The 22,468-nt window shown below is 42.4% G+C and overlaps 1 protein-coding gene and 2 long non-coding RNA genes across 7 annotated transcripts in view; 2 read left to right on the top strand and 1 right to left on the bottom strand.

Annotated features, from left to right (window-relative positions):
• Nucleotides 1-1,684: 1,684 nt before the first annotated feature.
• On the top strand, nucleotides 1,685-6,235 carry LOC147584069 (uncharacterized). 2 transcript variants are annotated; one of them, XR_015240752.1, is made up of 3 exons: nucleotides 1,685-2,052; nucleotides 3,677-3,822; nucleotides 6,049-6,235. It is a non-coding gene; the product is annotated as an uncharacterized LOC147584069 (long non-coding RNA). The 2 variants fall into 2 exon arrangements; XR_015240750.1 differs by lacking the exon at nucleotides 6,049-6,235 and adding an exon at nucleotides 4,505-5,569.
• LOC147584068 (uncharacterized) lies at nucleotides 5,218-14,338 on the bottom strand. Its single transcript, XR_015240758.1, has 2 exons — nucleotides 14,042-14,338; nucleotides 5,218-5,444 (listed from the first exon to the last, which is right to left on the bottom strand). It is a non-coding gene; the product is annotated as an uncharacterized LOC147584068 (long non-coding RNA).
• LOC147584067 (UDP-glycosyltransferase 3A1-like) overlaps nucleotides 9,494-22,468 on the top strand; it is a 25,044-nt gene continuing 12,069 nt past the window's right edge. The window contains exons 1-5 of one of the 4 annotated variants that reach the window (XM_086677099.1): nucleotides 9,494-9,517; nucleotides 10,289-10,378; nucleotides 10,936-11,118; nucleotides 16,718-16,819; nucleotides 21,836-21,950. In XM_086677099.1, coding sequence (XP_086533225.1) covers nucleotides 16,786-16,819; nucleotides 21,836-21,950 — 149 coding nt within the window. In that variant the 5' untranslated portion in view covers nucleotides 9,494-9,517; nucleotides 10,289-10,378; nucleotides 10,936-11,118; nucleotides 16,718-16,785. Of the gene's footprint in view, nucleotides 9,518-9,550; nucleotides 9,725-10,288; nucleotides 10,379-10,935; nucleotides 11,119-13,955; nucleotides 14,276-16,717; nucleotides 16,820-21,835; nucleotides 21,951-22,468 lie in introns of those variants that run through there. The other 3 variants (XM_086677094.1, XM_086677079.1, XM_086677089.1) reach the window with 3 other exon arrangements.

The following is a 22,468-nucleotide window of genomic DNA, read 5'->3' as shown; positions in this document are numbered from 1 at the left end:
TAATGCTACAGGCTTTACCTTTGAGATCCAGAACAAGCCAAGGATGCCTACCATCAGCACTTCTATTCAGCATTGTATGTTCAATAATTATAAGACAAGAGAAATAAAAGGCCTAAGGATGAGAAAAGAAGAAGGAAACTTTTATTTATCTTGATTTTGATGGTTATGTATGTGGAAGATCCAAAAATATAGAGGAGCTCCTGGGTGGCTCAGTCCATTAAGCCCCCTGCTCTTGGTTTAGGTTCAGGTCATGATCTCCGGGTTCTGGAGTTCGGGCCCATCATTGGACCCTGTGATGATAGTGAGGAGCCTGATTGGGATTCTCTGTCTCCTCCTCTCCCTGCCCCTTCCCTCTCTGCCCCCTTCTCTTTCTCTCAGAAATAAATAAACATTTAAAAAACACCAAAAATATACATCTTACTGTAAGAATCGATAAGAAAGTGACATTTCTTAATATGGTGTTTGGATCCCCTGAATCCTGGTTAAGTCAGAGACTCCCAGTAAACCTGAACCTCAGATTCCTTTGTCAGAAAAAGTTGGGGAGTGAGATCGTTTATAACAGAGCTCATCAGGGTGGTTGTGAGGATTATAATCAAATAATGTATTTGAAAATGCCAAAATAAATGATGGTACCTTAACACCAAAAAAAAAAAAAAAAAAAAAAAAGGAAGGAAGGTAGGAAGGAAAGGTAGAAGGGAGGGAGGGAAGAAAGGCAAAGCAAGGCAAGGCATAGTGCTGCCCCATAGCAGACACTCATTTATTAAGAAACAGCGAACATCCTCGTTGTCAAACTCATCCTCTTCCTTCAGAGCCTTATCTGGAAGTCATCTTTCAGAGGGGCCATCCCTACTTAATTTTTTTTCCTTAAAACTTAGCACTAACATACTATTGCCAATACTGTACTCATCTCCGTAACAGAAGTTCCGTGAGGAATGATTTTTGTTTTGTTTGCAGACCCACTCTTGCCTGACCCATACTAATTGTTCAATAAATTTGTGTTGAATGGGTGAATTTACTCAGTCGCCATCCCCGCCCGATTTGTGCTACTGCTAATTATCGGAGGTACTGGGGCTTGAGTGGGATATTGTTAAAACATCAACACCTCTGGGGTGAGGTTTAAACAGCATCGCCACCCTCTGGGGGAAGAAGGGGAGAATTGGAGATCAGGTATGTGTGACTATTAGAATTAGTGAGAAGGGCAATGGGCACCCAAAAGTCAGAAGAAAGGTCCAAAAAAAGGGACCCTGGGATACGAAAAGAAGAATCCGGGTATCCCGAGTTAGCATTCCAGGCTAGCGCTGCTGAGTTTCACCTGCCCACTTCAAGGAGGCGCCTGTCCTCATGAGATTTTCATGCAGACCCTCCAAACCCGGATTTCTAGGCAGGGCCAAAGAGGTGGGCCCCAATAGCTATCAAAGGGCCGAGCAGGGGCGGGGGAAAGAAGCCAGGCCAGACCCTTGGCTGCGACCCGGTCGGAGAAGGCACCCCGCCCTCGGGTCCTGCAGCCTGGAGTTCGCCCCCCATGCGGTGCCAGGCCCAGGGCGCAGCACAGCGCCCGGCGTGGCGGGCACCGCGCGCGCGAGTAGCGCAGGGCCGACCGCGCTGCTTCTGGCGTTGATGCCGCCGTGGCTCTTGCTGCCGGAAGGCGCCCAAATCCTGGCCGCGTCCTCTGTGGGTGAGTGCGGGGCGGGCAGCGCGCGCGCTTGGGCCGCCCCTCCGCGGCTGGGCTGGGGAAGCCCCCGGAGTCTGCGCCGCCGCGCGCCGGCGGAAGGTGACTGCAGGTGGGCGCTTGGCGGCGGCGCCGGCGGGGAGGACTGTGCCCTTTGCCCTAGGCGGTCTCAGCCAGCCTCCCGTCGCTCCTTCACGTCAATCTGGTCGGGCCGAGTTCTGGCGCGGGAGTGAGGACGGTCTGCAGGGACCGCTCGTTAACTTTAAACAGAGCAAAGAGCAATGTTATGTAAGCAAGAAAATGAATGAATGTATGTGGAGATAGCAAAGGCACTACAGTTCAGGACAAGGAACCTATGGCGAAGCCCAAGAGACGAAGAGAAGGTCAGCTTTTATTAGGTCTGAGGAGGAAATTGGGGAGGGTTTATTCTGAACAAAAGCTCCTTGGAGAAGAACAAGAGTTTGAGACTGGGGCCGTTTCTGATTGGTTGCAGGCAGCTGGGGCAGGTTGAGAGCTCCTTTCCTTTTCTTAAAGGCAGGAGATAAAAAAAACTCCCGTGTGAAAAGTGTCTCCCGTGGTGGAAACCATGATCTTCCTTCTTCCTGCTGCTTCCGTGGGCTGTGTGGTGCGTGCGTGAGAGCTCCCCCTTCAGGGCTTCCTCGCTCTACTTTAAGGGTTTCCTTTATTTTCACACCCACCACGTCTGAATTCTTACTGGAGCCAAGCTCAGACCCAAAATAAGTACCCACCCCCCGCCCCCCGCACAAAGCATTTACACGTAAAGGAAGTTTCTAGTTTTAAGGACTAGTTCCACCTCCGCCCCATGACTGCCTCCTGGGCTCACTTTCCAGCCACTTTCTGGTTTCCACTGTCGCAAAAATTCCCAAAGAGGAGGATACCCCTCCTCTTTGGGTATCTAGGATACCCCTGATCTGCTGTCTGCTATAGGAAGTCGTAGGTATACCACCAAGTGGAATTAGGTTTTGGAGCTTGATTAAGGGGCATGACCTTAAATTTTTTTTTTTATTTTTAATATTTATGTTAGAGACAGAGTATGAGGGGGGTAGGGTCAGAGAGAGAGGGAGACACAGAATTCCAGGCTCCAGGCTCCGAGCTGTCAGCACAGAGCTCATTGTGGGGCTCAAACCCACCAACCAGTGAGATCATGACCTGAGCCTAAGTCAGACACTCAACTGACTGAGCCACCCAGGTGCCCCAAGGGGCTTGACCTTTTAAAAAATGTAGTCTATTTCCTAGAAAGAAGAATGCTTTAAGCTCTAAGTAAGTCCTCGAGAACTTATCACATTGTCATGGATAGAGCCCCTCCCGTTGCAGGATGTTTTTTTTTTTTACCTCACTTCCTCAGAATTTATTGTCTCCCCACCTAGAAAAACGAAGAAGTGGACACAAAATAAAATGAGCAGTAGGCAAAAGTTTATTAGAATATAAGATTAGAAAGTAAGAATAGTATGAAAGCTCTCTTTACAGAGAGGGGACGTTTGAAAGTGAATGCCCCCAACTATGGGCAAGGGACTTTATTTAATATGGTTTTGGTCCATTCCCCCCCCCCAACTTTTTTTTCCTTTGTTGGCCTGATAACTGTAGGTGCTGAGTTGTTCATTTCTGTGGGAAACGTGAGTGGGGGAGGGAGTAGGTAGTGTTTGTTACATTCTTAAGAAAAACTTTAAGTCTGAGGGAATTTCTCTCATGATCAGATGTTCCCAGCACTGTTTTAAAATATGTGTTTTCTCTACATCCAGGGACCGCAAGTCCTAACCTTTTCCTCTCTACCTATCATTCTGGGTCACAGGACAGGGAAACTAGAGGAGAGTTGCGGCAGGTGAGGAGGGCTCAGAGAGTCAGGAATCATTCTGCATGAGGACTCTGAGGGTCCAGGGCGGGGTTGCCCATATAGGAAATGAAGAGGCAGATGAAGCTTTCCTTCTGCTCACCATCCAGCGAAGGTTTATCCTGAAGCTTCTCTGTTTCCCTACCCTCCCACCCTAGCCTTTCTCTTCATGGACCTCACAAAAATGAAGCCCTGTTCCCAAGGGGAAGCCATTATCTACTGATGGCCCAGGTATCTCAGATTCTTCAAGACCATGGGCATGATGTGATCTTACTTCAACAGAATGGACTTTCGTTCACATTAGGTATCCTGTCTTTCTATTCCATGTTCTGTCCAATAGAAATACAACATGAGCTATAAATGCAAGCCCCATGATGTATTTATATTCCAGAAGACACATGAAAAATAAAAACAGGTCAAACTAATTTTCATCATACATTTTATTGAAAGTCATATATCCAAAATATCATTTCAACGTGTAAACAATATAAAAATTATTAATGACATAGTTCACATTTGTTTGTGTTAAGTCTTTGAAATCTGGTGTGTATTTCACAATTCACACTAGCCACATTTCAAGTGTTCAATAGTCACATGTAGCTGATGGCTGCCATATTGGACAATACTGTTTGGACCCTCCTACCATAGGTGATAAACCTTGCATATGTTGAATGTTGAGCAAAACTTCATTTTAGTTCTACTGAGTTATTACAATGAAAATGATATGTGTGTGGTATCTGTGTTTATTTCAAAGTCCATCTTAAACCATAACTCTAGCATAAGAAAGTTTGAAACACTGTTTCACTCTCCTCATCATCTTCTGCATCCCTCCATCTCACATCCTCTCACTTCTGTCTTCAACCCATTCATGCAAACCCTTCTCACACATTTCCAGATCAATTTGACAAAATACTGCTTTATGTTGCATGAAACCTTGTGTATAATTTGTGGAGATTGGATCAAGATGATTTCTCTTTTTTTTTTAGAGTAGGCTCCATGCCCAGTGTGGACCCCAACCTGGGGCTTGAACTCAAGACCCTAAGATCAAGACCCTGAGCTGAGAGATCAAGAGTCGGATGCTTAACCAACTGAGACACCCAGGCACCCCATCACAATGATTTTTCTGATAACAATCCAGGAAAAGAAAACAGCAAAATTGCAGGAGAAACTTATCAAACAACTAATACAAGAAAAATTTCCAGAACTAAAATACGTGTAGCTCCATACTGAAAGATCCCACCTGCATTCAACACAAAGAATAAAAAAATGACCTACACCAGGGGAAATCATGGTGACATTTCAGAATAGCAGTGGTTAATAAAAAGCAATCTAAATGTTTTGGGGTGCCTGGGTGGCTCAGTCAGTTAAGTGTTTGATTCTTGATTTCAGCTCATGTCATGATCTCACAGTTCCCACATGATCCCACAGAGAAGGTTTGAGCCCCGTATGGGGCTCCACACTGACTGTCTAGAGCCTGCTTAGGATTTTCTCTCTCCCTCTCTCTCTCTGCCCCTCCCTGACTCACATGTGCTCTCTCTCTCTCAAAGTAAATATAAACTTAAAAAAAAAAACTATTTTAAAAGCAACCTAAATGTTTTGATATACTGCCATGATGAGTAGGACTCAGAATGGCATCAAACTTTTTAGCATTGACATACAGCAGTGGACACAGAAAACCCAACAAGACTTGACAGTAAAATAGTCTCAAAGGTTTTCCTTTTCATATACTACTTCTTAAGAAGTTATTACAGAGTTTAGTCCCAGCAGAACAATGGGGTGACCAAGAAAGAGGAAGACGAAGGGTAAGTATATAGAAGTGGCAAAACAAGAGAGTGTTAAGATTTGTCCTAAGGTATCAGCTGTGCAGTTGGCCTGGAGAGCAGTTGGTCCAGGTTGAATTGATAGAAGAATCCAGAAAGAACATCTCTGGGGGGAAAAAAAAATTAATAAGTTGACCTTATTGAAAATCCTATTGAGAGAATATTGGAGGGAGTTGAGAGACTGGCCAATAGGCACAGAAACAAAACAAAAAACAGAACAAAACAAAACAAAACAGGCCTAAACAAATGAAAAGTATTCCCTCTGTTCTCCCATCCTCCAACTAGATTTAGCAGGGAACATACACTTTTCGAGTGCGACCTACAGGGCCTAACATTATTTATGCAAGTCTTTTCTCTCTCATATTGTTAATGTTTATATTTTCTTTCTCTCTTTTTTTAAGTTTTTTAAACTTATTTTGAGTGAGAGAGAGGAGAGAGAGAGAGAGCACGAGGAGGAGAGGGGAAGAGAGAGGGAGAGAGAGAATCCCAAGCAGGCTCCGCACTGCCAGCACAGACCCTTATGTGCGTTTTGATATCATGAACCATGAGGTCATGACCTGAGCCAAAATCCAGAGTTGGACACTTAACTGGCTGAGCCACCCAGGTGTTCCTATTTTCATGTGCTGATTTCCAAAAATGTATACCAAATGTCTTGAATTTCTCAAAACTAGTCCCTGTGTTACTTAATTTTTTTTTCTTTTTTAATTAAGGCTCCATGCCAAATGTAGGGCTTGAACTCACAACCCTGAGATCAAGAGTTGCGTGCTCTACCGACTGAGCCAGGCAGGTACCCCTTTAAACATTTATTTTAAAAGCTTAATTTTTAAAATGTATCCCCACCAACATATATGAAATTGGTAGTAGCACATAGAGAGAATTACTGTACTAACTGCTAAGCTAATTACGTTGTTTGTACACTTCATAATGCCTACCTCTTTCTTTTTTTTTTTTAATTTTTTTTTTTCAACGTTTATTTATTTTTGGGACAGAGACAGAGCATGAACGGGGGAGGGGCAGAGACAGAGGGAGACACAGAATCGGAAACAGGCTCCAGGCTCCGAGCCATCAGCCCAGAGCCTGACGCGGGGCTCGAACTCACGGACCGCGAGATCGTGACCTGGCTGAAGTCGGACGCTTAGCCGACTGCGCCACCCAGGCGCCCCTACCTCTTTCTTTTTAAACACTTAACACACTGGTAATTTTTTCCTTGTAATGATTTGCTCAATATCTGCTTTCCCTGTCAAACCGTAAGGTCCATGAGAGCAAAGATCATGTTTTCCTTGCACACTACAAGATCCACAGAACCTATCATAGTGTATGGCATATAGTAGGCAGAAAGTAAACATTTAATTACACTACCTAAAGATCAAGATGTATAAAAATACTAGGCCAAATTATAAGTTACATCTTCCTTGACTAGTTTTTTATAGTTATTGAAACCTTTGATATCGTCCCAGATATAACTGGGAAAATTATCTTGACTTGATCGTTGGATTCAAGAAGCCTTCTTGGACTCTTCTGTCTCTGGCTTAAAGTGGTTGTCTGCCTGCACCCCCCACCCTCCAATCCAATCAGAACACCCTCATCAAACTTACTATAACCTAAAATGACTGCCCATTTGGCCGCATTTATTTTCTCCTCATAATCTTGTGACCTTTTGGAAGAAGGCTGCCCTGCTCATCACACTGCTGAAGTGACAAAACAAATTCCTCTCTCTGTCCCCAGTAATTGTCAGTAATTATCCTCATAGAAAGTATTTTCTTCATTGAAACAGCACTTTTAACCACTTTTTGTCCCAACATTATTTCATTCCATCTTCTTTTCCCTGAACCAATTTTATTATTAAAAAAAAATTTTTAATGTTTATTTATTTTTGAGAGAGAGAGAGAGAGAGAGAGAGCAGGGGAGGGGCAGAGAGAGAGGGAGACACAGAATCTGAAGTAGGCTCCAGGCTCTGAGCTGTCAGCACAGAGCCCAACGTGGGGCTCGAATCCATGAACCATGAGATCATGGCCTGAGCAGAAGTCTGACACTTGATGGACTGAGCCACCCAGGCACCCCCAATTTTATTTTTTTAATGTTTGTTTATTTATTTGTTTTTATTTAGAGTGCGAGCTGGGGAGGGGCACAGAGAGAGGGAGAGAGAGGATCCTGGTCAGTCTCTGTGCCCAACGCAGGTCTCAATCTCATGAACCATAAGATCATGACCTGAGCCAAAATCAACAGTTGGAGGCTTAACCAACTGAGCCACCCAGGCATCCATCCAGAACCAATTTTAGAAATGGTTGAGCCATTTAAATAGGCATGAATGGTGGTATACCCTGTGTCCTTATGTTAGGATAAATGCATATTTGCCTTCTCTGTCTCTCAGGAGGGCACTTCTGAACCCTGGCTGCATATTAGAATTACCTGAGGAGCTTTGAACAAATGCTTATGTTTGGGGTTCACTTTCAGAAAGTCTCATGTAAACTATTTATGGTGAAGTCCAGGCATAGATATGTTTGTAACGCTCCCCTATAGCACACAGAGTAGAGACCTTCCTCCTGGAGCCATGTTTCTGTTTTCCCCTTCACCACTCTCCAGAGGTTCTCTCTAAGTGTTGGGCCTTCACTTTAGTGAAAGGAGATCATGCAGCTGATTGCTGATCTGCAGTTCATAAGTCAAGTGCCTAAATCCTGGGCATGAGTAGTAGGAATCTCATTTTTCAGCCCATATTCTGCATCCTGAATCATCAGTGCAGAATCACTTTGGTGCGGCATTTGTCAAATGTTGTGTAAACCATAGCACATGTTTAACCATTATTAAAAGAAAAGTAAATGAATCCCCAATAAAACAAAGTAAATCCTCAAGTAAAAGCTGACACAGGACATTAATCTTCAGCAGGGTTGTTGGAATCTGTATCATAGAAGAGGCCCTGAGAGGGAGGTAAAGGTACAAAATCCTCATTCACTGGCCCTTAAGTGGGAACCCCAAGCACCAGTCACCTTTTTGAAGGATTTGTTGCCAGTGGAGTGTGAAGACATCCATTGGTCCAATAGTTGAAAGCAAGAAACCAGCAGATGTCACTAACACACAGCTTTTACAGTGGTTTCTCCAATGGAAAAAGCTGTTTTTTCACTTGTGTTCATGAGACCCTGTCATCAGGATGCTCACAGCTGCGGGAAAACAAGTCCTACACACAGGTATATTTAAGAACAAAGTTTGCCGGGCACCTGAGTGGCTCAGTTGGTTGGGTGTCCAACTTCGGCTCAGGTCATGATCTCACGGTTCGTGGGTTCAAGCCCCGCGTTGGGCTCTGTGCTGACAGCTCAGAGCCTGGGGCCTGCTTCGGATTCTGTGACTCCCTCTCTCTCTGGCCCTCCCCCATTCACACTCTGTCTCTCTCTGCCTCTCAAAAATAAATAAAAATGTAAAAAAAAAAAACAAAAACAAAGTTTGCATATAATTGGAGGTCTTACAGAACGTCATGGATGAGCTTCAGGATTCAACCAGTGGAGAGAGATCAGAGACACCAGCCATAGCTGGTAATATGTCCCACAGCAGGAAGAGCGCCAAAAGATGGGTAGGATTTTGATGAGGGGAAGAAAGGAAGAGAAAGAAAGCAGGAACATTCTAAGCATCAGAAAGAATTGTAGCAAAGAAAAAACAGAAAAATGCCATGGTAGATTTGGAGGTCATGAAAGGACCAGTATCTGGATCAGAAAGTTCTCAGGAGAGAGCAGTAGAACAGGTTGCTGCCAAAAGTGCTTTCTGGGTGTTCACTTCCGGTGTGAAGATTCTTTAGTGTGTTTGAAGATTAACACCATTTGTGAATATTGAATATCTCTCACTTCTTTTTTTTTTTCTTTTTTTGCAGGAGCTCATTTACAAACCTTTTAAAGGTCATGTAGCTTCATGACACAACTCAGTGTAGTCATTTGTTAGGAAGGACAGATATTATGGGCTCCTTAAAGAATGAGAGTTTTCACCTAGAGGTGGTTGATGCTATAGGATCGTTACACTTTCCTGGTTGCTGAGAAACTTGGAAGGCTGTCTGTGACCTCCTTACTAGCACATTTGGAATATCAATTTTGGGCTGTCTGAACCTGTGTCTTGCATGTCCTCCCTGACAGATCACATGGATTTCTGAGACCAGGTGAAGAACTCTCTGATGTTCTTCATTTCAACCTTGAGCAAATGGTATATATTCATACTCAGTTTGATGACACTATCAAGGAACATTTCCCAGAAGGCTCTAGGCCAGAGCTATTTCATCTTCAACTGAAAGCAGAGCTGGGGTTTGTTAGTTTTGGCTTTGGCTTTGTCTTTGCCTTTGCCTGGCCACAGCTTCCCAACACTGTGTATGTTGGACACTTAATGGCCAAACCTGATGAGCCAATACTTCAGGTAAGTAAAACCTTTGTGCCCCATTGGACATGAGGAATCACCCTCATGATGGTGTCATTAGTGCACAGATGGCAATTGCTCAGACAAGGGGTAAATCTAGGTTTTTTTAAATTTTCTTTTAACATTTTTTAAATGTTTATTTATTTTTGAGAGAAAGAGAAAGAACGTGAGCAGGGGAAGGGCAGAGAGAGAGAGACAGACACAGAATCTAAAGCGGGTTCCAGTCTCCGAGCTGTCAGTGCAGAGCCTGATGCAGGGCTTGAACTCACAAAGTGTGAGTTCATGACCTGAACTGAATCAGATGCCTAATTGACTAAGCCACCCAGACACCCCTATATTTCAATTTTCAAATGCTTTTGGTATTATATAGAAATACAGTTGACTTTTATATATCAGCCTTGAGTCCTGAAATTTTAATAAGTTCACTTATTAGACTCTATTGGGTTATTTTGTAGCTTCCATAGGGTTTTCTATATAGATAATAGTGTCTCATAAAACTGAGAACATTTTCTTTCCATTCATTATTTCTTTTACCCATTTTTCTTGTTTTATTGTCCTGGCTAGAGTTTAAACCATGATGTTGAATAAAAGTGGTGAGAGCTGACATCTCTACTTTGTTCCTGTCTTAGGTGGAAAGAGTTCAATATTTTACCGGTAAGTATGATTACAGTACAGATTTTTTTCAACATATGCCTTTTATCATATTGAAGAGATTACTTTCTATTCCTAGCCATGCGGAGAGTTTTTATAAGAAAAGAGTGTTGAATTTTGTCGAAGATTTGTTCTGCATTTATTGAGGAGATCATGTGATACTTCCTTTTTACTCTGTTATTGTGGTGAATTATAATGATTAGTTTTTGACTGTTAAATTGACCTTGCATCCTTGGATAAAAGAATTGGTGATGATTTATTATGTTTTTCGATATATTGCTGGATTCTATTTTAAAATATTTTAAAGGCCTCATAAAACTATATCACATGGGTTTCTGGGGCTGAGTGAAGAACTGTCTGATGTTCTTTATTGTATTTATGAGGTTATGCTTCTATAGGTGTCTTTTTAGAAATCTTTTGATTCTGAATTCAATTTTTATTAAAAAATTGAAATTTAAATTACCAATTTGAAGTTACTTAAAATTTCTAATTCTTCTAGTGTCAGTTTTGGTAAGTTGTGTTTTAAAAAAATTTTTTTTTAATGTTTATTTATTTTTGAGAGAGAGACACACACAGAGTGCGAGCAGGGGAGGAGCAGAGAGAGGGAGACACAGATCTGAAGCAGGTGCCAGGCTGGGAGTTGTCAGCACAGAGTCTGATGTGGGGCTGGAACTCACGAACCACGAGATCATGACCTGAGCCGAAGTCGGACGCTAAACAGACTGAGTCACCCAGGCACCCCAGTAAGTTGCGTTTTTTTTTTTCAAATAATTTGTTCACTTCATGTATTTGACAAGATATATTTCATTTTTCGGAGAAATAAGGTGATATATGGGCCCTGGGAGCACTGAAACAATTGGTGCTCTACTATGGGTATCTCATCAGTTGTATATGCTGCCTTGTCAGAGCCTTTCCCAACCCAACCCCAGTATACATATATACAGCTCCAGTGAGCCATTACCCTTCCACACTGGTGTTTCAGGATTATGCAGGTCACACTCTGCATTAGTTTTCCTCAAAGTGTGGTTCTTAGCCCATCTTTGTCAGGTTCACTTGAGATGCTTATTAAAAATACGGATTCTAAGCCCCACCCAAGAACTACTGCATAGAATCTCCAGGTTTGAATCCTGGTAATTTGCATTTTGAACAACAACCAAACTGCATTTATACAGACTAAATATTTGAGGCTATAAATCTGACTGTGAGGCAACCACTATTTTTTATTCTTTCCCTCCATAGTCTGTGTGAAATCCCAAAGTGAATGAGCAAAACTGAAAAGGAAATGTTATTAGAAAATCATAAGGAAGCAAAATATAGTACTAAACTGTATTTATTGAAAAAAATCCACATATTCGTGGACCTGTGCAGTTCAAACCCATCTGTTCAAGGGTCAATTATGTGTATTCAGTCTAAATACAGAAAGAACTGCAAACAAAACTTGTCTACTGAGTAGGTTTTTTACAGTTGTGTGGGGTAGTGTATTTGACCTCGCTTTCTAGGCATGATAGGACTGAGCAAATGAGGAAATGTATTGATGTTGTTTCTTACATTAGGAAAAGACAATTACAAATGTGGAAATGAGGAAGATTAGAACAACCCCTGTGATATATTGAATTGAGATATCAGTATGAATTCATAATTTTTTCTATAGGCAGAGAAATAAATATAGGATCTTGATATCTACATCTATAGCCATATATTTCCTAGTTTTGTCCACTGAAAGGATTATAAACAGTGGCGCTTTGTTAGCAATGAGCACACCTAGCAACCATATAGGTATCTTTTGGTCTAGTAGATCATAAACTCCATGAATGTAGAGACTGATAAAGGGCAACTTTACCTTTCAGCATTAAATTGGATTCTGTGCACACAGGAGTTTTAATAAAATTAAACTCTTTAAGGCATCCAGCTGGTAAATTGCAGGCCAGGTTATAATTACCTGAAAACCAGCCTTCTCTGTTCAGCCTAAGCTGCTGAGAACCTGCCATCTAATGTTTCCACCAACCCTCTGTCTCTGCCAACCTGTACGTTTCAGCAGCGGTGGCTCCAGCACCATCAGATGCTCCTGCACCCTGAGCCCCCCACCCCCACCAGGGGCTGGTGGGCTGGATCTACCACATCCTCCAGGTAGGGGGTGTAGCAACTCAGGCCCACACTTTCCAATAACTGTGGCATGAATGTACCTCCTGAATGTCTTATTGTCCCTGCTGATGGTCACCCTGGGCACTGTGTGGCTGTGTGGGAAGCTGTTGAGTGTGGTGGCCAGGTGGCTGTGTGGGCCCTGAAGCTGAAGGCCCGAAACCAAATGTAGGCTTGGGGGATGCCATATTGGAGGGGGGATGTTACCATTTCTTATGAGCTTCCCACCAGTTCTGGCAACTCCTGTTATCCATATCATATCCATGTGCTAATTTTGTTGTAAATACCTGCTCATTGGCTTCTTCTTAAAATTAGAATTCTTTATTCAGCCCGTATGGCCTTCTTTAATGCCAGTCAGGCAGGGCTGTTGTATGATTTTGTTCCCACGGTAATTTGGACCAGTGGCCCTCATATTTTAAGCCTTGAAGCCACCTTCTTTGTCATGCCCCTGTTGGAGGAGCATCAGCCTGAACCATTCCAACCTCCATGTCCAGTCCCTTCTCAGGCTGTTTCCCTCGCTCCTGCCTCCGCCACCCACTATAACACTGAAAACAGGCACCTGACAAACTTTTTCATTTTCTATTTGCCTTTCCTGCAAACTCTTGTCAATCTATCTTGTTGGAGCAAGAGGAGCCCCTGCCTCAGGAAAGCAAAAGTCTTCCAGAATTATCATACCCCTCCACTTGGAAAAGAGACTCCATCCTCCTTCCCCAGAATTCTGTCACCTGACAACTCAAGGCTGTAAGGGAAGCTGCACCGAAATCCTTTATAAGAGCCAGTCTTGTTTTGAGGATAGAAAATGCAAAAATGCCTTCTGGGGCTTGCATGCCCTGTTCTTCCCAGGGCTGACATTGCAAAGAGTCAGAATGACAAGATGTCCTCAGTTTGTGCCTGAGGAGACTGTGGAAATATCCCCAGTCCTATTTTATGATGCTCATTGGAATTATAGTCTCAGCAGTAGAGGTAAAGACTTGGACTTGTAGAGTTAGGACTCTAGCACGTCTTCATAAATAAATGACCTCCTTAAGAGGTCCTCAGAATACAGTCCAGGAATGATAGGTGGACTTCTCTTGGGGATTGACTTCTAGAGAGTAGACACAACTCCTTCCAGGGAGCGGTGTCTTGAGATTGGAAGACTCGCAGAGATTTTAAGCAGATACCTGGGGAAATGGGGCATGGGGATGACAGTATGAGGTCAATAGTGCAGTTAGGAGGTGGGAAAATTCGTGGAAGAGTCTCTAAAATGGAGATGGGTCTGAGTCACCTGGGGGTGGCACTATCTTGGAAGTGACTTCCTGAAGTCCCTGCCATTCCTGGTTCAGAGTATGTTCTCTGCAGAGAGTGTAGTGATTCCATGGAAGGAGAGGGGTTAAGGAGAGCTCACTAACCCCTCCTTCCTTCTGCCAGATGCCTGAGGTTAGGGAGGGTGAGGACATATTAGCCAGTGGAGCAAACACCCGGGGAGGAGGAGCAGAAGGGCAAGAAGTCACAGACAGAAAGAGACGACAGGCCGGATCCACCTCTCACCTCTTCCCAAGCTGCCTGCCAGCGCATCTCCTTGGCTGCCAGTGCAGTGCGTGTCCCCAGGGCGCACAGGTTACTGTGTGGGGAGCGGGGTGCAGGCTCTGGGCACAGGACCGGGCTCCGCAGCTGGTACAGGAGTGAGCATGGCGGGGCAGCGGGTGCTGCTGCTAGCTGGCTTCCTTCTGCCCGGGTTCCTGCTCTCTGAGGCCGCCAAGATCCTAACCCTGTCTTTGGTGGGTGAGTGCGTGGCTGGAGAATCAGACACAGGCTCTTCCCAGACACCTGCGTGAAGGCTCAGGCACATAGCCCTGGGCCAAAGGGTCACTCTGTGGGGTTTTCCAGACAGCGCTTGGGTCCCAGGCTGCAGGAGGGAGAGGCGGGAGGGGGTTGTTGGGGCATGAGGAGCCCCTGCCTCATGTAGGGGTGAAGAAGATACTTCTGGAGAAAGTAGAATACCCTTTCCTCTCTCCCTATTCAGACTAGCTCTCCGAGGCACAGGGATGGGGCGAGAGGTTTGAGATCCCTCCCTGTGCTCGAGACGCAGGGCAGCGTCTTTCCCAGGGCGGTTTGGACATTCAGAGGCTCACCCTAAGCTTCTCAGGGGTGTGCAGCAATTGTCAACAGAGACGGGGTTGTGGGGGGAGCATTTGCAGGCTCTTGGAGGCCCAGGGAAGAGCTCACGGGGACAGCAGCACGGATTTTCTGAGGCTGCATGGGAGCCAATTGGAGAAGGGAAGGCATTTCAATAACAGTTAGGAGGGTGTTTTCATCCAGAGAAAACCTGGAGAACTGGCCAGGGTTGGGGACTGGACCCTGGGCGTTCAGGTCTCTCCGGTGCCCACTCCTTTTCATCCGTGGGGCTGGAAGTGTTTGAAGGACTTGAGGGACTGTTAATTTTGCATTTTGTGGCCTCAGTTTTATCTCCTTTACTATTGCACCAAAGGGACTAGCAGATGAAAAGGAAAATCATATCAGGATAAAGGGTCATCCTCGGATGGAGCTTCCCCAACATTGTATTTCAACTCACAGAGGGCTCTTTTAGGTCACTTGACTATATAGGTCACTGGGAATCGGGGGATCTTAGAGCTGGAAGGACGCTGAATCATCTCATTTAGCCCCCACAGTGTTTTCCTCAACAAGAAACTTAAGGGTCGGGCACCTTTGCCAGAGCACACTGGACCTCCTTAAAGGCACACAGCAGGAATTTACTCTGCTCTCTCAGCCCAGGAGCAGCCTTTTCACAGCTTCCAATCTCATGCACTTTTAGTGGGTAGTTTTAAAAATCACTCTTTAAGAAACCCTGTAACTGCATTTGAATTCCTTTTTTATTCATTTAGTTTCCTTTCTGATTGTTAGTAGCAGTGACACAAAAGCACTCCCTCCCTTCTTGTAAGTACATGTCCTCTGGACTCTGTGAGGTGGGGAGGAAGGTGTGGTTTGGAGGCACTGAAGCCCTGCCTCTGTTCCAGAATGCACTGTGCTCACCAAGACCTTTAGGAATGGCTGCCTGTACAGGTGCAGGAAGCCTTCTCTCCTGAATCCATTTCCGGCATGGGTTAAAGGTAGAGTCAGAGCAGGGAGTCTGAGGGGGTAGGGTTCATGTTTTATGTAATCTGTGTTACCTCAGGGCAACACAAGTATAGCTATTAAAAACTAGAGTATAAGAAGCCAGATGCACACTACTGCTGTAGTTCTTTTTTAAACTTTTTTATTACTGTGGTTCCACATCCATGTGAGCTGACCCAATCATCATGGGACCTTCATCTTCCAAACAACCCCCAGTTCCCAGCTTGGGCAAATTCTGTTCCTTCCCGTGTGGTCTGGCTTTGACTATTGCCGAGGCTCATAGATTCCATAAAAATGGCCCCTGGTAGCATATGGTTTTAGATACAACTTGATGTGATAGAAACTGTACCTCCCCAGGGGATCATACTCTGTTTCCTTAGGATCCCAGGATATTTCTAGGATGGGTGGTGTCTCAGTCTCTCATGCATACAGGATCCTGCAGTTACACTGCAAGCGTCCACAATTATTCTGAATGCCTTAATTTGATATTCAGCAAAATGCAGACCCCAACTGAGAAGCCTCCTGCCAAATATATTTGAATCTGAAGAATTTTGGCTCTAAGTGGTGTCTCTCTCTCCTTTGCTCCAGTGGCTCTTTCCTGGACTGATGTTAAGTTCCCATGTTTTGGCCCTCACATTAGCCTAAATTTCCAGAGAGAAGGATTCCAGAAATGCTCTGATTAATTTTCCGCTAGGAGTCCTTCACACTCATATATAGCACTGTGCCAAACTTTCCATCAGTACAGTTATTTCTGTAGGGCACCAAGTGTCCATAAGGCCTGGCTAGAATCAGCATGTGCTTAGAATCAGGAACTCCTTAAAGCCTAAGCACAGAGAGGCTCATCACACTGATGTTTGGTCACTTTTGTGACCAGAGTCACACAAAAGAATCAGAGGGAGGTTTGCCAAGGTCAAGGGTTTGGGCAAGTAGGCTCAGGGTGAGTGGCTGTGCCTTACCCAGATGGAGATGGGCAGCGTGGCTGATGAAGCTGATCTTCCTCTACTCACTGTCATCTTTCTGTTCTCTATCTCTCATGTGTTGGCTCTATCACCCCATCAACTTCACGCACTCTATTCTCATGATTACAAAGATGCAGTTGTGAATTGTTCCTAGGTGGGAGCCATCATCTGCTGCTGGACCGGGTGTCTCAGATTCTTCAAGATCATGGTCATAATGTCACCATGCTTCACCAGAGAGGGAATTCATTCATATCAGGTATCTTTTCCCACTAATCCTTGATTCCTTCTGCTCTATGCAAAGTGTAGAGTGAAGCAACAATGCCTTTTGCATAAATGGGCTCAGAAAAGTGTTTTTAAAATCTAATTGGACCCAAACAATGAAAAGTGTGTGTGTGTGTGTGTGTGTGTGTGTGTGTGCGCGCATTTAAGTAAGGTGTTGTAAAACTTGCTGGCTATGTCTACCAGCACTCCACACTCTGTAGTCTCATATTTTCCTCCCTTACCTTCATCCCAACCAACAGTCCACGTGTTATTACAGGCTATTTTGGTAAATGGCACTTCATAACATAGCTTGAAAATATGTGAACAGAAGTGTTCATCCATATATAAGATTTCTAATAGGAAAGGATCATTCTTTTTTTTTTTTTTATATCAGAGATTACTTTTCTTCCTATGATAACTGAAATTTAAGGAAGGTCTCTCAGGAAGCCCCTTATTTAGGCAGGTGAGATCAGATCCTATAATTGAGATGATTTTGTTTTCTTGAAAAATCAATGACTGCCCATGAGTTTGTGGATAATGATGTTGGATGTTCTTAACTGAATCATCGAATCCAATGAATGTTAGTCAAAATGAGCAAGGAAATCTTATCAACTCTTCTCTGTTGACAGACAAGACGTCAGCAACCCAGAGAACTGAAATGAATTGCCCAAGGTCATATGGCAGGTTAATAATAGTGTTGGGTGGCTTTAGGACTTTAAGCTCTGGATTGCTCAATCTGTAGTTTTCTCAGGCTTTGATTTAAAAAAGATTCAATTTTAATCAGCATCTTTGAGGAATAAAATTCTGAGAAATTATAAAATTTTGAAGGTGATCAGCCTTTGTTGTTGTTTAGATTTTATTAAAAACAAATTTTTTTTACTGTGAAAATTTCTTCTAAGATATTTATTGTGGTAAAATATACACAGCATAAAATTGATCACCAAACATTTTGTTTTGGACAGTTTAGTGACTTTAAGTACATTCACATTGTTGTGCAACCATCACTCTAGAACATTTTCATCATCTCAGACAGGAATGGTAACCACTACTCTTGGTTACCACTACTCTACTCTACTTCTCGAAATATTTGACTATTCTAGATACCCCATTTAAGTAGAAATACACATTATCTGTGTCTTTGTGTCTGGCTCATTTCACTGTACATCATGTCTTTAAGACTCATGTTGTTGTATGGATCACAGTCTCTTTCCTTTTTAAGGTTGAATAATGTTCCATTAAAGTGCATATACTTTATTTTGTTAATCAGGTCATCTGTCTATGGTCATGTGTGTTATTTCCACCTTTTGGATATTGTGGATAATGTTGCTTTGAAAACTGGTGTATAAATATCTATTTGAGTCCCTACTTAAGATCATTTTAATCATTTTCTAAATTAGGTTCTGGACTTGTCACTGAACATTATTTATATACGTATCTCTTTGTATCTGCCTTGATGACAGACATGATTAAATACCTGTAGTGTAGTAATTTTCAATGTAGCTTATTGATTTTGGAAATTGTAATTAAATTTAATTAAAGTTATAAATGTAATTAAGTTAAGTTAAAATTTTAGATTGATTGAAAACTATTTTGGCAGTTGCCATGCATTTTGAGAATCTAACATTTACTATGTAACTAGCACTGGGATAGATGTTTTCACATTAATACCATCATTTAATATGAAGCCTGATCTTTGATCCAAAGTAAAGGTTTAACAGAGTGTTTGGAAAGTAAATGTGGGGATGACCTTTTGGAGGAAATGTTCTTAGAATTTCTTCAAATTTAACCATCCAGAGGTGCTTCTTGGTCTGTGTGTAGACTAGTCTGTCTTCCGACCTTAGGAAACAACACACCCACTGTTATTTGTGCCTGTGACGTGGTATTGGTGGAGGACTGTGGGGAATCCTCTTGTTTAGTGGCCTTCAGGTCACAATAACTGTCTTTGCTTTAGGGGTTTATTTTCTTTCTTTTTTTAATTTAAATTTTAGTTAGTTAAAATACAGTACAGTATTGGTTTCAGAGGTAGAATTCAGTGATTTATCACTTACATACAACACCCAGTGCTCATCACACAAGTGCTCTTCTTAGTATATATCACCCATCTACCCATCTCTCACCCATCTCCCTCCATCAACCCTCAGTTTGTTCTCTATCATTAAGAGTGCCTTGTGGTTTGTTTCTTCTCTTCTCTTCCCCTACTGTTCCAAAATGATGGTTTGTTTTGTTTCTTAAATGCCACATATGAATGAAACCATATCGTATTTGTCTTTCTCTGACTGGCCTATTTCACTTAGCGTAATACACTGTAGCTCCATCCACGTCATTGCAAATGGCAAGATTTCATTCTTTTTGATGGCTGAGTAGTAATCCATTGTGTGTGTGTGTGTGTGTGTGTGTATATATATATATATATATATATATATATATATATATATATCACATCTTCTTTATCCACTCCTCAGACGATAGACATGTGGACTCCTCCATAGTTTGGCAATTGTTGATAATGCTGCCTTAAACATCAGGTGCATGTATGCCTTCGTATCAGTATTTTTGTATCCTTTGGGTAAATACCTCATAGTGCAATTGCTGGATCATAGAGTAGTTCTATTTTTAGTTTTTTGAGGATCCTCCATACTGTTCTCTAAAGTGGCTGCACCAGTTTGCATTCCCACTGGCAATGCAGTGCTTTCTCCACATCCTCACCAACAGCTCTTGTTTCCTGTGTTGTTAATTTTAGCCATTGTGACAGGTGTGAGGTGATTATCTCATCGTGCTTTTGACTTGTATTTCTCTGATGATGAGTGATGTTAAGCATCTTTTCATGTGTCTGTTAGTCTTCTGGATGTCTTCTTTGGAAAAGTGTCTATTCATGTCTTCTGCCCAATTCTTAACTGAATTATTTGGTTTTTGGGTGTTGAGTTTGTTAAGTTCTTTATAGATTTTGGATACTAAACCTTTATCAGATATGTTGTTTGCAAATATCTGCTCCCATTCTGTAGGTTACCTTTTAGTTTTGTTGGTTATTTCCTTCACTGTGCAGAAACTTTTTATCTTGATGAAATCCCAGTAGTTCATTGTTGCTTTTGTTTACCTTGCCTTCAGCGATATGTGTAGTAAGAAGTTGCTCCAGTTAAGGTCAAAGAGGTTGCTGCCTGTGTTCTCCTCTAGGATTTTGATGGTTTCCTGTCTCACATTTAGGTGTTTCATCCATTTTGAATTTATTTTTGTGTATGAAGTAAGAAAGTGGTCCATTTCATTCTTCTGCATGTCTCCATTCAGTTTTCCCAACATCATTTGTTGTAGAGACTGTCTTTTTTCCATTGTTTCTTTTCCTGTTTTCTTGAAGATGACTTGGCTATATAGTGGTGCGTCCATTTCTGGGTTTTCTGTACTGTTCCACTGATCTTTGTGTCTATTTTTGTGCCACTGCCATACCCTCTTGATGTCTACAGCACTGTGAGATACCTTGAAATACAGAATCTTGATGCCTCCAGTTTTTTCTTTTTCAGGATTGCTTTGTCTATTTGGTGTCTTTTGTGGTTCCATAAAAAGTTTAGGATTATTTGATCCTGCTCTGCAAAGAATGCTGGTAGTATTTTGATAGGGATTGCATCAAATGTATAGATTGCTTTGGGGAGCATAGATGTTTTAACAATGTTTTTTCTTCCAATCCTTGAGCATGGAATGCTTGAGCATGGAATGAACTATGAATTGATGATGTGACGGATTGAAACTAGTTGGAATGTTGGGGTGGTGTGAATGTAATTTTTATGTGATATGTACATAAGGGTTTGAGGTCCAGAGAGTAGAACATGGTAGTAGAAGATGATGCCCCTACCCAAAGATATGCTCTACTCTTTTGAATGTTATGACTGATGAAAGCTCACATACATAATAGGGTATGAAATTTTTATTACTCAAATAGTAGGGCATGTTTTTTTGGAAGAGTAGGACAGGCTCCTAAGAAAATCTGAAATATGGCTTTCTAGAGGCTGGAGGGATGACTAGTTTGAGTTTTTATTGTGAGTAGAGAGTTGGGATGTGTTGAGGGTTCCCCCTCATCGGCCTTCCTTGCATGGTTTGAAACTCCCACTAGGGTCAAGAGAGGGACCATGCTGACTCTCTTACTAGTTTGCCCAGGTGAAGAAGCATAAAAGAGGGCATGGGAGATAGGGCTTGAAAACTGTCAGCAGTCAAACATCAAAAGTGGACTCAGACTTTTTATTACACATGGGTATATGGGAGAAACCATGTTGGTAAGTAGAGGTACAGCGGTCTAGTATTTTATAGAAGCTTTTTAGTACTTTTTACTGAATCAAAAAACTATTTGGATTTATCACTCTAAATAATGAAAATGCGTTTTTCTAAAACAGAAGGAGCAGAGGCTCTGGAATCAAACAGACCTGTACTGAAATACAAAGACTGTACTTCCTATGTGTGCAACCTTGACAAATTGTCTTAACTTCAAATTTTTTTTTTCCAACGTTTTTATTTATTTTTGGGACAGAGAGAGACAGAGCATGAACGGGGGAGGGGCAGAGAGAGAGGGAAACACAGAATCAGAAACAGGCTCCAGGCTCCGAGCCATCAGCCCAGAGCCTGACGCGGGGCTCGAACTCACGGACCGCGAGATCGTGACCTGGCTGAAGTCGGACGCTTAACCGACTGCGCCCCCCAGGCGCCCCAAATTGTCTTAACTTCAATTCACTTTGTTTTCTGACCTGTAAAATAGGACAAATAGCTATGCCTTATGGAGGCTTTAAATGGAAGCTTCTATAACTTTAAATTGAAAAGCACTCCTCAATCAGTGTAAGATTCTCCATAGATGTTAATCATTTTATAAGATTAAATGAATGAGAATGCAACCAAACCATACAAAAATAAATCAAAAGGCAAACATTCTATAAATATAAAATTATTTAAGCAAACACATGATGATATTATCATGCTAATGTTAATCCATGGTTTGTGGCATATTTCACATTTTTAACCCATGGGTGTTTTCTAGATTTTAAAGAGAAGGAGATATCATACCAAGTTATCCCTTGGCTTCCACCTGAAGACTGTAACAAAGGATTGAAGAATAATTTTGATTTTTTTATTGAAGAATCTTTGGGTGGCAGGTAATTGTTATGTCTTTGAACCAAAGAGTCACTATTTTAGCAATACAAATGAATGGATGGATGCCTGGATGCTTGGACTGTAGACGTAAGACAGGGATGGACGGATGGGGTGGGTGGATGAAGGAATAGACGATGAGTGGATGGTTAGGGAAACAAGTATTTACACCAATTCATCCAGTGCAGTCACTCGAGATTCTTCTTTGCTGTGTACTGTGCCTCTTCCATGAATGGATTTCTGTAGCAAGTAGAGGTTGATCTTTCTGGGACTTCCTTTCAACACCTCTCTTACAATCTTTGTTTATAACCTCCCCACCACAAAAGCACAGGTACCTCAACCTCTCACTGTTGATAGGGAAATGAGAGCCACTTACTTTTCCTCCTTTTCTTCACACATATTCTAGTATTGGAGGGAAGAATTATGAACCCTGGTTTTGTACCAGTTAAACATCTGGCTATGTAAAGTCCATTTATTTATTTTTTTTTTATTTTTGGCCATGTAACGTCCTTTTAAAAATGCA

Source organism: Puma concolor, chromosome A1 (assembly GCF_028749965.1).
Source record: "Puma concolor isolate L17-30 chromosome A1, mPumCon1.1.hap2, whole genome shotgun sequence".
Lineage (NCBI taxonomy): Eukaryota > Metazoa > Chordata > Mammalia > Carnivora > Felidae > Puma > Puma concolor.
This window is presented reverse-complemented; position numbering and strand designations above follow the sequence as displayed.